At 41.3% G+C, this 15,284-nt stretch overlaps 1 protein-coding gene across 5 annotated transcripts in view; it reads left to right on the top strand.

The window, feature by feature from the left end:
- Window positions 1–258: 258 nt before the first annotated feature.
- Window positions 259–15,284, top strand: part of snap47 (synaptosome associated protein 47) — a 31,196-nt gene continuing 16,170 nt past the window's right edge. Inside the window, exons 1-2 of one of the 5 annotated variants that reach the window (XM_063057401.1) lie at window positions 259–390; window positions 6,984–7,538. In XM_063057401.1, the coding sequence (XP_062913471.1) occupies window positions 7,039–7,538 (500 nt within the window). In that variant the 5' untranslated portion in view covers window positions 259–390; window positions 6,984–7,038. Of the gene's footprint in view, window positions 391–443; window positions 1,423–6,983; window positions 7,539–15,284 lie in introns of those variants that run through there. The other 4 variants (XM_063057393.1, XM_063057380.1, XM_063057371.1 and 1 more) reach the window with 4 other exon arrangements.

The following is a 15,284-nucleotide window of genomic DNA, read 5'->3' as shown; positions in this document are numbered from 1 at the left end:
GAGATTGGAGTGAAGGCGGTGCCATAAGGAGGGCGGTGCCGTGAAGGAGGTTTGATTGACAGGGTGAACGATTGGCCTGAGTGGAGGGTTGGGAATGATTGACAGTCTGGGCGAGTTATTGAGAACTTGCAGCAACGCTGAGGGCGGGAATTGGAGTGATTGATAGGGTGAGAAAGCCAATGAATGACTGAGGGAGAGTCTAACGCCGTTGACACCAATAAAAGGGAATGATTGACAGCGGGCTAGGTCTGGGATGATTAACGGGACACATATAATTGATGTCGGGGGTGATGCAGGAATGACTGACCGATTCAGGTGAAAGATAGATATGCCATATGGGCGGGGCTTGTCGTCATTGACGAGGACGGGAAGAAAGAGAATGACGTATGGGTATGTGAATGATTGACAGGCCGATGGGAGGGGTGTTGCTGGAGCTTGGTCCGGTCCGGGCCGGGCCGAGCCGGACGTGTGGATGTTGTTGTTGAGCAAGGGGCGGTGCTTGCGGGAGCAGTAGGAACTGACACGATGGGGTAGTGCCTGCGATGGTCAGTGAGCGCTCTCAGGTGGGCAGACACGGTCTGGGTTCAGCGGCGGAAAACTGTCCGTTTTCAACCTCGGGGAAAGGAAGGGTTTGAGCCTGGTACGAGAGACAGGGGGGACGGGTAATGTTTTGGCCGCGGCTGAGGCGTTTTGAAGGGGTAAGAGAGTCGGGGGACTGAGAAGAAAACGGCCCCTAGAGACTCGTGAAGAGAATTTCTAGGAGCAGTTCTTAAAATGTTCGAACAATTATTACCCAATTGAAGTAAATGTCTTGATGAAGCCCAATTGAAGGAATTATTCTGAGATAAACCCGCAGGGACCATAGGAATATCCTGGAAGAAATCTTGCACTGGAAAACACTCAGAAATGAATCCTGCAGACAGTATGTCGGAGTAAAGGCTATAACGAAGAAGCTGAAGGGAATAAAATGGAATAGGTTGACTAGCACAGATCGCAGGGAGGCTGGTGATTGGGTTGCATAGGAACCAGAGAAGGTAAAGCGAACCTCACGGAACAGCCAGCAAGGAATAGACCGAATAGAACCGGAAAGTTTTTAAAAAATCAGACATCAAGAAAAGGTTGTAAAGAATATAATCTTGTAAGGTAATATAGAAAGGTGACTGAATTGGGGGCAGGAATAGGAACTTCAGCAAAAGAATGCACGAAGGTAAGCAAGCAGTTTGATAATTGGAAGTACTGAGTTATAGAACGGCGAAGATTGTTATGCAGATAGAATGCGTAATGAGAATGAGAGATTTTAAGGAATAAATTCTGAGCTTAATAACTCATTGATACAAAGGGAAATTTCCGAATTAAAACGCGAAAAACTATTGAAACAAATAGAGGATATTCCGCACTACCACAAAGGGAAGGGATGCAGAGGTAAGCAGTGGGGCAAATAATCTTGATTCACAAATTATGCTAAGATGATTTAGTATGTTTTGTGTTTGCACTACATATATTTCAGAGATTCAGGTTTTGGGGAGATGATTAGAGTTTGGTTGGTAGAGAGAAAATGTTACTAGATGAAAATAACTTTCAAATGCATCGATGCTAGATCATGTAATATATCTATTTTAATTGTTTTGAATATACAATATTTCCCCAAAGTATGAAGGTGTTTAATCATAAAATTTTACTGTTAAAGTGAAAGACTGAGTATGTGTAATGTTCAAGTAAATTTATTATCAAAGTATGTATATGCCAGACCATATGATATAGGAGCAGAATTAGGCCATTCAGCCCATCAAGCCTGCTCCGGCATTCCATCATGGCTGATCGCTGATCCCAGATCCCACTCAACCCCATACACCTGCCTTCTCGCCATATCCTTTGATGCCCTGACTGATCAGGAAACTAACAACTTCCGCCTTAAGTATACTCACGGAGTTGGCCTCCACCACAGTCTGTGGTAGAGCTTTCCATAGATTCACCACACTTTGACAAAAAAAATTCCTCCTTGTCTCTGTTCTGAAAGGTCGCTCCTCAATTCTGAGACTGTGCCCTCTACTTCTGGATACCCTCACAATGGGAAACATCCTCTCTGCATCTCTGCATCTACCTTATCTAGTTCTTTCAGCATTCAGTAGGTTTTAATTCCTCTCTCTCTCTCTCCCCCACCCCCCAAATTCTTCTAAATTCCCATGAGTACGGGGCTGCCAAACACTCCTTGTATGTTAACTCCTTCATTCCGGAACCATACTTGTGAGCCTTTTCTGGACTCTGTTCAATGTCAACACATCCTTTCTGAGATAAGGGGCCCAAAACTGTTGACAGTACTCCAAGTGCAGCCTGACAAGTGTCTTATAAAGCCTCAGTGTTATCTCCTTGCTTTTGTATTCTATTCCCCTTGAAATATATGCCAACTTTGCATTTGCCACCTTTACCACAGACTCAACCTGTAACTTAACATTCTGGGGGTCCTGCACAAGGACTGCTAAGTCCCTCTGCATCTCTGATGTTTGAACCTTCTCCCCATTTAGATAAAAGGCTGTACTATTGTCCCTTTTACCAAAATGCATCATCATACATTTCCCAACACTGCATTCTATCGGCCACTTTTTTTGCCCATTCTTCCAATTTGCCTAAGTCCTGCTGCAATCACATTGCTTCTTCAACAATAGCTACCCCTCCACCTATCTTCATATCACAAGAAAACTTTGCCACGAAGCCATCAATTCCATCATCCAAATCATTGACAAACAATGTGAAAAGTAGCAGTCTCAAAACTGTCCCCTGAGGAACACCACTAGCTTCTGGCAGCCAACCAGAAAAAGCCCCTTTTATTCCCACTTGCTGTGTCCTGCCTGTTAACCATTCCTCTATCCATGCTGGTACCTTTTCTGTAACGCTCTTGTTAAGCAGCCTCATGTGTGGCACGTTATTGAATGCCTGCTGAAAATCCAAGTAAATGCCATCCATTGCCTCTCCTTTGTCCATCCTGCTTGTTGCTTCCTTGAAGAACTTGTAACAGATTTCTCAGGCAAAACTTCCCTTTACAGATACCATGCTGACTTGACTTAATCATTGGTCTCCAAGTATCTCGAAATCTCATCCTTAATGATAGACTCCAATGCTTCCCTAGCCACTGAGGTTAGGCTAGCTGGCCTATTATTTCCTTTCTTTTGCCTTCCTCACTTCTTGGAGAGTGGCGTAACATCTGCAATCTTCCAGTTCTTAAGGAGCATGCCAGAATCAAGTGATTTTTGAAAGGTCATGACCAATGCATCCATTATCCATTCAGCAACCTCTCTCAGGACTCTGGGATGTAGTCCATCTGGTCCGGGTGACTTATCAACCTTAAGACTTTTGAGTTTGCTGAGCACTTTTTCCTTTGTAACAGCAATGGCACTCGCTCTTGCTCCCTGACAGTCACGGACCTCTAGCACACTTCTAGTGTCTTCCACAGTGAAGACTGATGCCAAGTGCCCATTAAGTTCATCTGCCATTTCTTTTGTCTCCCATTATTACCTTACCAGTATCATTTTTTCAGTGGTTGGATATCAACTCTCACCTCCTTTCTACTCTTCATATAACTGAAAAGCTTATAGTACAGTATCCTGCTTTATATTGTTGGCTAGTTTGCACTCACATTTCATCCTTTCCCTTATAGACTTTTTTCTTGCCTTTCGTTGGATTTTAAAAGCTTCCAAATCATTCAACTGACCACTCACTTTTGCTACCTTATATGCCCTTTCCTTGGCTTTTATGCAGTCCTTAACTTCCCTTGTCAGCCATGGTTGGCTTCCCCTGCTGTTTGAGAACAACTATTTCTGTGGGACATATCTATCCTGTACCTTGTGAACTATTCCCAGAAACTTCAGCCATCTCTGCTCTGCTGTCATCCCCACCAGTGTCCTCCTCTGATCCACCTGGGTGAGCTTCTCTCTCATGCCTCTATAATTCCTTTTATTCCATTGTGAAACTAATACATGTGACTTGTGCTTCTCCCCCTCAAATTGCAGTATGAATTCAGACATAATATGATTACTGTCTCCTAAGGGTTCCTGTACATTAAGCTCCCTAATAAGATCTGGGTTATTACACAACACCCAGTCTAAGAAAGCCTTTTCCGTAGTAGGCTCAAGCATAGGCTGCTCTAAAAAGCCATCTTGTAGGCATTCAACAAATCCCCTCTCTTGTGATCCGACACCCACCTGATTTTTCCTGACTCCCTTGCATATTGAAGTCCCTCATTACAATTGTGACATTACCCTTATTGCATGCCTTTTCCAACTCCCTTTATAATTTCAACCTCACATCTTGGATACTATTTGGAGGACTATATATGATTCCTATAATGGTTTTTTTTAAACCCTTACAGTTTCTTGACTCTACCCACTAAGATTCAACATCCTCTGACCCTGTCACCACTTTCTAAAGATGTAATTCCATCTCTTACCATAGAGCCACATCATTGCCTATGCCTTCCAGTCTGCCCTTTCAATACAAAGTACATCTTTCGATGTTAAGCTCCCAACTATGGCCTTCCTTCAGCCACGACTCAGTGATTATGTACTTCTTTGAGATTTATTATCTTGCAGGCCTGTACTGGAAAAAATAAAGAAATACAGTTGAATTTGCAAACAAACTATTCATAAAACAAGGACTGATGACCAATCAATATGAAAAAGAAGATAGACTGCAAATAATACTGAGAACATAAGTTGTAAACTGTCGTTGAAAATGAGTCTGTAGGTCATAGAATCAGTTCAGAGATGTGGTGAGTGAAATTATCCTCACTGGTTCAGTTGGCTAATGGCTGTAACTGTTCCTGAATCTGTGTGGGATCTAAGGCTTTTGTACCTCCTGTCTGATGGTGGCAGCCAGCAGAGAACGATAATTAGAAAGTTCAGGAAACTTAAGCTATGAGCAACTGTTCAAGTTCAACACACATCCAATTATTCTAGAAGGGACTTGGTGACTTAATGGACCCTTTTGAAACATGAAAGGTCAAGCCACTGAGGAAATTTTGGTACAGTAAATGTGACCATTGAAGTCAATTGTATCAATATTTATACTATTTAGATTTGTTTGTGTAGGGATTTGTTGGATTTGGGGAATGGGTGAGGATAGTTGTTGTGCAATTTTAAAAAGTCTTGCTTTACTGTTTTCCAGAGCCTTGTGAATTTTTGCCAGAGAAAGATCAGTCGGGTTGGTACAGTGCCTTGTAAAAGGATTCATCCCCCGACCCTTTGTTCACATAGGGTATTACAATCAGGAATTTTGATCAATTTAACTGCAAATTTTTATGTGGATCACATGTTCCTCCTTTTCCACAGTAGAACCCCCAAAAGACTGGGGAAAATTGTAAAGCATTGTAAACTAAAAATCCAAAAAATTAAATGTCAGCAGTTCAAAAGTATTCATCCTCCTTTGCTCGGTACTGAGTTGAATCACCTCTCACAATTATTGCAACGAGTAGTCTTTTTGAATAAGTCTCTATTAGCTTTGCACAATGTAGGAGCAAGATTTACCGATTCTTCTTTGTAAAATTGCTCAAGTTGTGCCGGGTTAGTTGCGGAGTGCTGGTGGACAACAATCTAGAAGTCTTGTCGGAGATGTTTGATTGGGTTAAGGCCCAGACTCTGATTGGGCCACTCAAGGACATCAATCTTCTTTTGAAGCCACTTCATGTTTGCTCTGGCTGTGTGCTTTGTGTTGTTATTCCTGCCGAAAGATTAACTTTCTCCCCAGATTAAGCTTTCTGGCAAAGGGTTGCAGGGTTTTATCCAGGATATCTCTGTTTTTGGTAGCATTCATCAATTCTGACCAGATTTCAAGTCTCTGCTGCTGAAAGGCATCCCCCCAGTATGATGCTGCCTCCACCATATTTTACAATAGGGATGGTGTTACCTGGTGGATGTGCAGTATTAGATTTGTGCCACATGTACCACTTAGTGTTGAGGTCAAAAAGTCCCACTTTAGTCTGATCTGACCTCAGACTATATTCCACACCTTTACAGTACCTTCTAAGTGATGCTTTGCAAAGTCTTTACAGGCAAAGATATGCTCTTTTTTTTTTAAAGCCAGGGCTTCTTCCTTGCCACTTTTCCATAAATACCCTTTTTGTGCAAGTCCTTGGAGATTGTGGAGCCATTGTAGCCGTTAACTTCTGCAGCATGCTCAGTGACTGTTGGCATCACGGTAGCCGCTCTTACAAATGCCATTCTTCTGGGACTACTAAGAGTAGAGGGGTGGCCTGACTTGGGCAGTGTGGCTGTGGTTTCATATTTTTTTCCAGGATGGATTTGCACTGAACTCAGGAAAGTTCAGTGCCTTTGCACTTGTACCCTCTCCCAGATTCGTCTTTCTCTAGCTTGCCTTGAATGTTTTTTGTCTTCATTTTGACTTGGTTTGTTGAAAATCTACCATACTGTTGGACCTTGCAGAGAGAGGGTTATTTATTTAGGTGATCCTCCCTGTTTTTTACATTAACAAATTGGGTGAGTTGGTAAGGTAATGTACAGTATTGCACCTGAGGAAAGCAAGCATAGTAATTACAAAGGGGATGAATACTTTTTCAGTCTCTCAATTTTGGTTTTTAATTTTTAATAAATTGTTGACAGGTTTTGGAATTTTCTTTTGATTTGACACACCCAATGTTTTGTAGATTAGCTGAAAAATCCTGCTTCAATATATTGTAACTTTAGAAAATGAGACAGTAAAATGTGAAAATAGTTGTGAGGGATGAATACTTTTTCAAGGCAATGTATGATGCAGGTTTTGCTGATGTGTCTCTTTGTGATGCAAATTCTGAATTCCATGAAAGGCTTAATATTTTTGTAGGTTGTTCTTGTACTTGAGAAGAAATTGCCAGATACCAGAAATTCAGAATGTTTTTTTTAAAGAAAGCAAGAATGCTTATTTGGCCTTTTAAGCTGATCTATGGTTTCTTCTAAATGCCAAGCAAATTTCATTCCCTACTTTTTTTGATTCTCTAGATTTTCTTGCATATATTGATGTACGACCTCTCTAGAAGGGGCAGCAGCTACTGTAATGAACAGAGACTTGTGCATCCATTCGTGGCCTGGTTCCTACTATCTACAGAGTGAGAAGCGATGGGTTTATGGGAAGCTCTCACTCACACCATACCAGTTGGCTTTCACATCTGACAAAGAAGGGGTCACTCTGATCAGCTTCAAACTCTCTGGCATCACTGGCATCAAAAAGGAAACATCCAGCTTCATATTTAGCTCGCTAACTGTGCTGGTGGGCGATGGTGAGAAGCACTGGTTTAGTTCACTTCAACCCAACCGAACGGTGGTGTTCAATGTTCTTGAGCATTTCTGGCGTGCACAGCTGCTCTCGTCAGAAGGAGAAGAGGTGGAGGCTGACACCAGGCCCATGTCAAAGGGCAGGGAGTTGATCAACCTGGCGTCCAGTTCTCAGCAACGCTTGGGAGACACAGCCAAAGTGCTGCATCATCAGGGTGAACAATTTGATCGCATCATGAAGGGGCTGGACAAGATTGAGTCAGACTTGGATGTAGCAAACAGGTATTCTGGCCATTTTGTTCATTGCGTGTGTGTGGGGATGGTGAGATTTGAGTTTAAGATGTATGTCAGTGTAAGTCACAAAAAAGGAGGCCAGGGATGCAGTAGTTTATGCCCCAAAAGATATGGTTAATTAAAGGAAACAGCTTTGTTCCACGTGTGTGCGTGTCCTTGAGTTGATTTCTAAAATCTGTAAATGCACATTAAAATGAGGGAAAGATCCCTTCCCCAAACTTTTCCTAAAAATAAAATCCACTTTGGGTCGCCAACTATTAAACCCTTTTGCATTGCATCTATTCCTTACAAGGAAAATGAAACTTGCATCCAAACTAATTCCAGTCTTGTGCAACTTGCAATTGTATTCTGAATCCTCCTTATTAATTGTGACACCTTATCTCTGTAAAATACAATTCACCAAGAAATTACGGCTCTAACCTTGCAAGTCTCTCATTCTACTCTATGATAGGAATCTGACCAACTGGACCATGTGCTCTTGAGTTCCTTTTCTACTTCGCTGATTCAACATCAATTCCTTCTTTAAAATACTCCCTAAAACTTGCTTGCTCATCTCGTTTGCTTCAGTGTTCTTCATGTATATTCTGAGAAACAACTTTGGCTCTTTTTTTCACATCGGTGGTACTACATCAATACAAGTTGTTGTCTGGCATTGTATGAGTTGTGTGTTTTTTTTTCTAAGCACTCTTGTACCTGAAGAATGCACATGGGGTTACAAAGAAACAGCTTGCTGTATACCTGCTTCTGTGCAACTCAATACATGTGTAATGTAATCAATGTTTATATTTGAATGGAAGACCTAGTATTTTGGAGTTATGCCTGTTTGGATGAGGAAATTCAGGTTTGTTTCACAGTGCTAGATAAGTCATAGAAAAGTACAGACGAGAAACAGGCCTTTTGGTCCATCTAGTCCATGCCAGACCATTTAAGCTGCCTACTCCCATCATCCTGTAGCAGGACCATAACCCTTCATACCCCTACCATCCATATACTTATCCAAACTTCTCTTAAGCATTGAAATCAAGCGCATGCACAGCTTGTGGTAGCAGATCATTCCACACTCACAGCCCTTTGAGTGAAAAAGTTTCACCTAGTGGTTCCCTTAAGCTTTGCGCCTTTCACCCTTAACCCATGACCTTTGGTTGTAGTCCCACCCATTTGGGGGGGGGGGAAGCCTTCTTGCATTTACCCTATCTATACCCTCCATCAAATCTCCACTCATCTTCCACATTCCAAGAAATGAAGTCCTAAGGAATTGGATACTGTCACTGCTTGGCTAATGGTTACATTCGAAATGCATTTTGCCAATGAGCATGATATTTTTCATATATTTTAATTTGCAACAGAAGCCCTGCAGGGCGGTTTCTGAACTAGTAATTCCTCCATTTTATAGGGACTGGATATGGCTAATCAGAATTCCCCAGTGACTGGAAATCACCAGGGAGCATGTAGAGCAGCTGTATGGATTAAAGCACCAACACCCATTTGTTGTAGTCATCTAGGTGCTTCACTTGGGTGTCTCACATTTTAATCATTTTAATTGTGTGAAGCTGCCACGAGCAGAATTTGATGGCAATGTTAAAGCATCGGTTCACTTTTTGGAGACAGCACTTTGTCAACTGGTTGTTGCCTTTTTGTGTATGAACTTTAACAGTGACTATTAGATTAGTATTCCTCTGAAGATGGGAATCCTTATCAATATAATGGTGCCATCATTTATCAAAAACTTAACTGGATGAACCATAAAAGGAGCAAGACAAAAACTGAGTAGCCTGCAGAAAGCAATTTGTCTGAAATTCCAAAGCTTTTCCATTATCTGAAAACTTGTGGAAAGTGAGATGGATTACTTTCCAATTGAGGTCAGTTCCAACAACTTGAGGCTGAACGCAACTGAGCACAAAGCAATCAACTTGATGCGTACCACATCATTCATGCCAACACTGGCACAATGTGAACACAATATATAAAGCCCACTGCATTCATTTTAAACCTGTGATTTCTACCATCAGAGGATAAGTGTAGTAAGTAAATGGGGACAGCATCACTTATGGGGTTCCCTCCAATTTACATCTCTCCCTGATTTGGGAATATCACCACTCCCTTGTGGTTTCTGTGTCTAAATACTGGAGCTCCTTGCCCAATAGCACTGTGAGAACCTCCCCAGAAGGTCTGCAGTGGTTCAGAACTTCTCAAGGGAAGTTGAGAATGGGTAAAGGTTGTTAACCTTGCCTATGGTCTGGTATGTCCCTTACTTGGTTACTCTATTCAAGCTTGAAGATCAACCCTGCTTCAATAAGGTATATAGAAGAGAGCATGTTTAAAGAAGCACCAAGTATAGCTAAATGAGGTGCCAATATGAATAAAGCTTGCTCTGTCATTTATCAAGAAGATAGCTGATCTGATTGTAACCTCAGTTCCAAGTTTCTGCTTGCCTCTTGTTCTCTCACTTATCAAGTACCCATCTACTCTGATCTTAATATATTCAATGACCTGCTTGTGTGGCCTTTGAGGAAGAATTCCAAAGACTTGCACCTGCAGAGGAAAAATATTCTTTAAATGGCCATCCAAATTTTAAGCAATATTCCTTAGTTCAAAATACTTGCAAAGGAAGCATGCCCTCCACTACACCTCCTTTTACAAGGCAGACTGATTAACTGTCATGTTTGGCAGAAGTGCCAGCTTCCTCCTGCTATGATTCACGCTGTCACAGAAATGAGACTTCAGACAATTCCATTCACTCTAGAAACAACTGAGTATAGTAAAGGCTAATTCTAGCTATTATAGCAAAGAATTGAACTTTGTCTCTGATTAAGCTGATCTAATATAATAACAATATGGGTATCTGTCTGACAGTGTTGAAAGTTGTCAAGCTCTGTGCTCTATACATAAAGCAGGACAAATCCAATTTAGTTAATTACCATTTAGTAAATCGCTATCAATAATCAGCAATGGAAGGTATTATTGGTAGTGTTTTTAGTGTGCTCTGTTATCACGAAGACATCCTAATAGCCTTGGTCCAAATGTACACTACCGAGTTACATTTTCAACTCACTATTGAGTTTTCTGATTTTGACATCAAGGCAGTATGCAGCATTCTGTATGCCTATTAAAACTGAAGTCAGTGGGTATTAAAGGAAAAACACTCCAAAAGTAGGAGTCACACTGTACAAAGGAAGATGGTTAATCATTCTATTTCACTGCTTCAACACTTTCATTACTGCTGTTGAATCCCTTCCAATTCGCACATTATCGTAGCTTCGATATACGTCACTGTTTCATCACTAGATGTAAGTTGGGAAATTTCCTTCCAAAAATAATTGTAAAGGAAAGCCTCGCATGCAGTACTGCAGTAGTTCACTCACCACCACCATCTTGAGAGCACCTGGGGCTAGATAATAAAGGCTAGCAAGGCCAGCATTCTGGAAAACAAAACAGAAAAACAAGCACATGCCTCTTTGAGGAGAGAATTTACTGAATGGAAATCATTCTTGCTCATCTAAGTACTAAATGGCCAACCCTGATCCTGAGATTGAATTTTGAGCTAGGGAAGTGGCTTCAGCATTTACTTTTTCCTATATATTTTTGTAGAATTATTTCGTACAAGTTCTCCTCATTAGTCCACCCCTCACACTTGGAATCCATGAGATGTATTTGCTTCTTTTGGCAAAGGGGCTGAAGCCATACACAGTGGTTACAAGATTATGGGCAGATCATATAAAACAGTGGTATGTTTATAGCCACCCATAGAGAGTACTACATCTTTGGAAAGACTATACACTGGATTCTTCGACAGAGAAGGGTTGTTGTTCAAGAACCAACAGGGAGTAGTGTCCACAGGTCAGTGTGGGAGAGTAGGGCCAAATGGTCTTTTTCCACACTGTATGATTCTGGAATTTTCTTTCCTGGAGAGTTGGAAAGACGGAACTCATTGAGGAAATAGGTTTCCAGTGGAGGGAAAGGACTGAGCTTATTAGTAATGGTCCCAATGAGTGGTGGGGCAAGCTTGAGAGACAATCACCTACCTGTTATTTTCATATGCTCATTATGGCTGTCCCAGTTAAGCTTTTGTTTATTAATGTTGAGGACTCGGTAACAGTGCTTTTGTAGGTTGGTTAGTGTTTAGATAGTTGTCACAAGTTTTCCTTGCATAATTCAGAAATCAGTACCCAAAAATGTAAGATATGGATTATAATTTGTTCTCACAGCATTTATGTTGGAAAAGTTTTTTTTTAAAACATGCATTTCTTGCTACATGCTCAAATGACACAGCATTGTGGACTGTGACTAGAGTCATAAAGGTACTATCGCATAAAAAAAGGCCCATTGGTCCATGCCAACCTGATCTTTTGCCTAGTTTCATCTACCCACATCTGGGCCATATCCTTCCAAACCGCTCCCATCCATGCACCCATCCAAACTTAAATATTACATCTGAACCCTCATCTACCACTTCCACTAGCAGCTTGTTCCCCACTTGCACCACTGTCTGAGTGAAGAAGTTTCCCCTCACCTTGAACCTATGACCTCTATTTATAGTCTCACCCAACCTGAGGTGAAAAAACCTGTATGCATTCACCCTATCCATATCCTTGAAATTTTAATATACTTCAACAAGATCTCCCCTTATCTCCTATGCTCCAGGGAATGAAGTACTAACCAATTCAAACTTCCGCTCTTACTCAAGTCTCAGCAATATCTTGTACATTTTCTTGTTGCTCTTTAAAGCTTATTGTTATCTTTTACATGGGTAAGAGAAAACAGTACTCTAAATGCAACCTCACCAATGTCTTGTACAACTTCAACATAACATCCTGACTTCTGTACTCCCGATTTATAAAAGCCAATCTGCTAAGAGCTCTCTATACCAAAGTTCTCTGGACTGGGCAAGTCCCGACGGATTGGAAGACGGCAAATGTCATGCCACTGTTCAGAAAAAAAGGATGTGGGAAACAGGCAGGTAGGTATCGGCCAGTTAGCTTAACATCTGTAGTTGGGAAAATGTTTGAAGCTATCATTAAAGAAGAAATAATGAGGCATCTGGAAAGAAATGGATCCATCTGGCAGACGCAGCATGGATTTAACAAAGGCAGGTCCTGTTTGACAAACGTACTGGAGTTCTTTGAGGATATAACGAGCGCAGTGAATAGAGGGATCAGATGGATGTTATTTTCTTGGATTTCCAGGCGTTCGATAAGGTGCCGCATAAAAGACTTATCCATAAGATAAGGATGCATAGATTTAGGGGTGATGTATTTGCTTGGATAGAGGATTGGTTAACTAATAGAAAGCAGAGAGTTGGGATACTTGGGTGTTACTCTGGCTGGCAGTCAGTGGTGAGCGCTGTGCTGCAGGGGTCGGTGCTGGGCCTGAACTGTTCACAATGTGCATTAATGATATGGAAGAGGGGACCCAGTGTAGTGTATCTAAATTTGCTGATGATACTAATTTGAATAGAAAAGCAAATTGTGCAGAAGTTACAGAGAGTCTGCAGAGAGATTGACATAGGTTAAGTGAGTGGGGAAGGATCTGGCAGATGGAATGCAATATTGGTAATTGCAAGGTCATCCACTTTGGAAGGAAAAATAGAAGAGCAGATTATTATTTAAGTGGTAAAAAATTGCAGCATGCTGTTGTTCATAGGGACGGGAGTGCTTGTGCATGAATCACAAAATGTTGGTTTGCAGCTGTCGAGTAGGCAAATGGGATGTTGGCCTTCATTGCTAGAGGGATTAAATTTAAGAGCAGGGAGGTTATGCTGCAACTGTATAGGGTACTGGTGAGACTGCACCGGGAGTACTGCGTGCAGTTTTGGTCTCCTTACTTGAAGGATATGCTGGCTTTGGAGGTGGTGCAAAGTAGATTCACCAAGTTAATTCCAGAGATGAGGGGGTTAGACTATGAGGAGAGATTGAGCCGCCTGGAACTGTACTCACTGGGATTCAGAAGAATGAGAGGAGATCTTATAGAAATATATAAACATGAAAGGGATAGATTAGATAGAGGCAGGAAAGTTGTTTCCACTGATAGGTGAGACTAGGACTAGCAAACATAGCCTCAAGACTTAAGGGAGTAGATTTAGGATGGAGATGAAGAGGAACTGCTTTTCCCAGAGAGTGGTGACTCTGTGGAATTCTCTGCCCAATGAAACAGTGGAGGCTACCTTAGTAAATATATTTAAGATGAGATGGGATAGATTTTTGCATAGTAGGGGAATTGAGGGTTATGAGGTAGGTAGGTGGAGATGAGTCCATGGCTAGATCAGCCATGATCCTATTGAATGGCAGAGCAGACTCCATGGGCCAGATGGCCTACTGCTCCTATTTCTTGTGTTCTCTTTATTATCCTGTCTACCTATGATGCGATGTTTAAGGAATTATGAATGTGTATTCTCAGTTCCTATCTACAGCACACCTCAGAGCCCTACCATTCACTGGGTAAGTCCTACCCTGGTTTGCCCTGCTAAAGTACAACACTTCACATTTTTCTGCATTGAATTTCAACTGTCATTTTTTGGTATATTTTCCCAGCAGGTCAGGAACACATTTCAAGCTTTGATAGCCTTCCTTGGGATCCACCATGCACCCAATTTCGGTGTCACATACAAATTTGCTGATCCAGTTTACCACAATAGACAGCAGCGATCCTTGTGGCACACCATTAATCACAGGCCTCTAGTCAGAGAGAGAGAACCGTCTGCTACTGCTCTGGCTTCTCCAGCTGAGCCAATGTTGGATCAAATTGACAATGCTAACCCATCCCTCTCCTGTCTTAAAGCTATTTTTTTTTAAACTTCACAACTGCCATGCTAGTTATAAAATAATTCTGTACAAACCTTTAGCCCTTCAAGTGAATGTTTAAGGGTTCCTCCAGTGTCATTATGCATTTGTAGCGCTCCTCATGGTTCAAAAGTTTGTATGAGATTTTCATGCATAGAAAAAAAGGTATGAAGCTTTTTAAAATGGTGGAGAAGTTCCAGAAGCAAAGGTAACATACCAGTGTTTATTTCACTGGCACTAGCAATTGGACCAAGAGTTAAGATTCCACCAGTCTGATTTGACTTTTGATTGCTGTTTGAAATAGAGTAGCAAGTTACTGAGACTGGTATATCCAACGATTCCAGCAATACCAAAACCCAGGGTGGTTTTAAAATGTGCAGAAGGGAACTGCAGGCCAAATGCTGACAAACCTGGTATGACAGACTCAAGTTTCTGTAGATGTCGTTGATAAAGTAATGGCGATGGAAATTTGAAGGCCACAGGGATCTTGAAAATAAAGCATAAAACTTGTGTTGCCTTGGGCAATATACTTTCATCTTTTATATGAGCAGCTTTTTTTGCCCTCTATTTTTCATTTTACCTCAATGTGATGTTTTGCAGCTCAGTTGCGTAGTGTACATCTTGTTTGCCCAGAAATTTCAGATTGATGACCTTCCATCTGAAATGTAAGCTAATCAGATTTTTAAAATCTCTGCGCTTTATGATTCAAATACAAAAAATACTTTTGCTTGACTCTTTTTACTGTGAAGCTTGTTACTTTTGTATTTCATTGTTGTCAGCACTGCAATTATTCATTTCTGAGGGAGTTCACCAGATGAACTAAGACTAGAGCAACATGTAGGCTCAGTTCATGAAATTGGTTTTCTTCCTGTACGATATTAGTTATACATTTCTGTATTTACAGCAAACCTATGACTTCACAGAACTAATTTTTGTCAAACACAGATTTATTTCATTC

Source organism: Mobula hypostoma, chromosome 1 (assembly GCF_963921235.1).
Source record: "Mobula hypostoma chromosome 1, sMobHyp1.1, whole genome shotgun sequence".
NCBI lineage: Eukaryota > Metazoa > Chordata > Chondrichthyes > Myliobatiformes > Myliobatidae > Mobula > Mobula hypostoma.
Note: the sequence above shows the minus strand (reverse complement) of the source record. Positions and strands in the feature narration are given on the sequence as shown.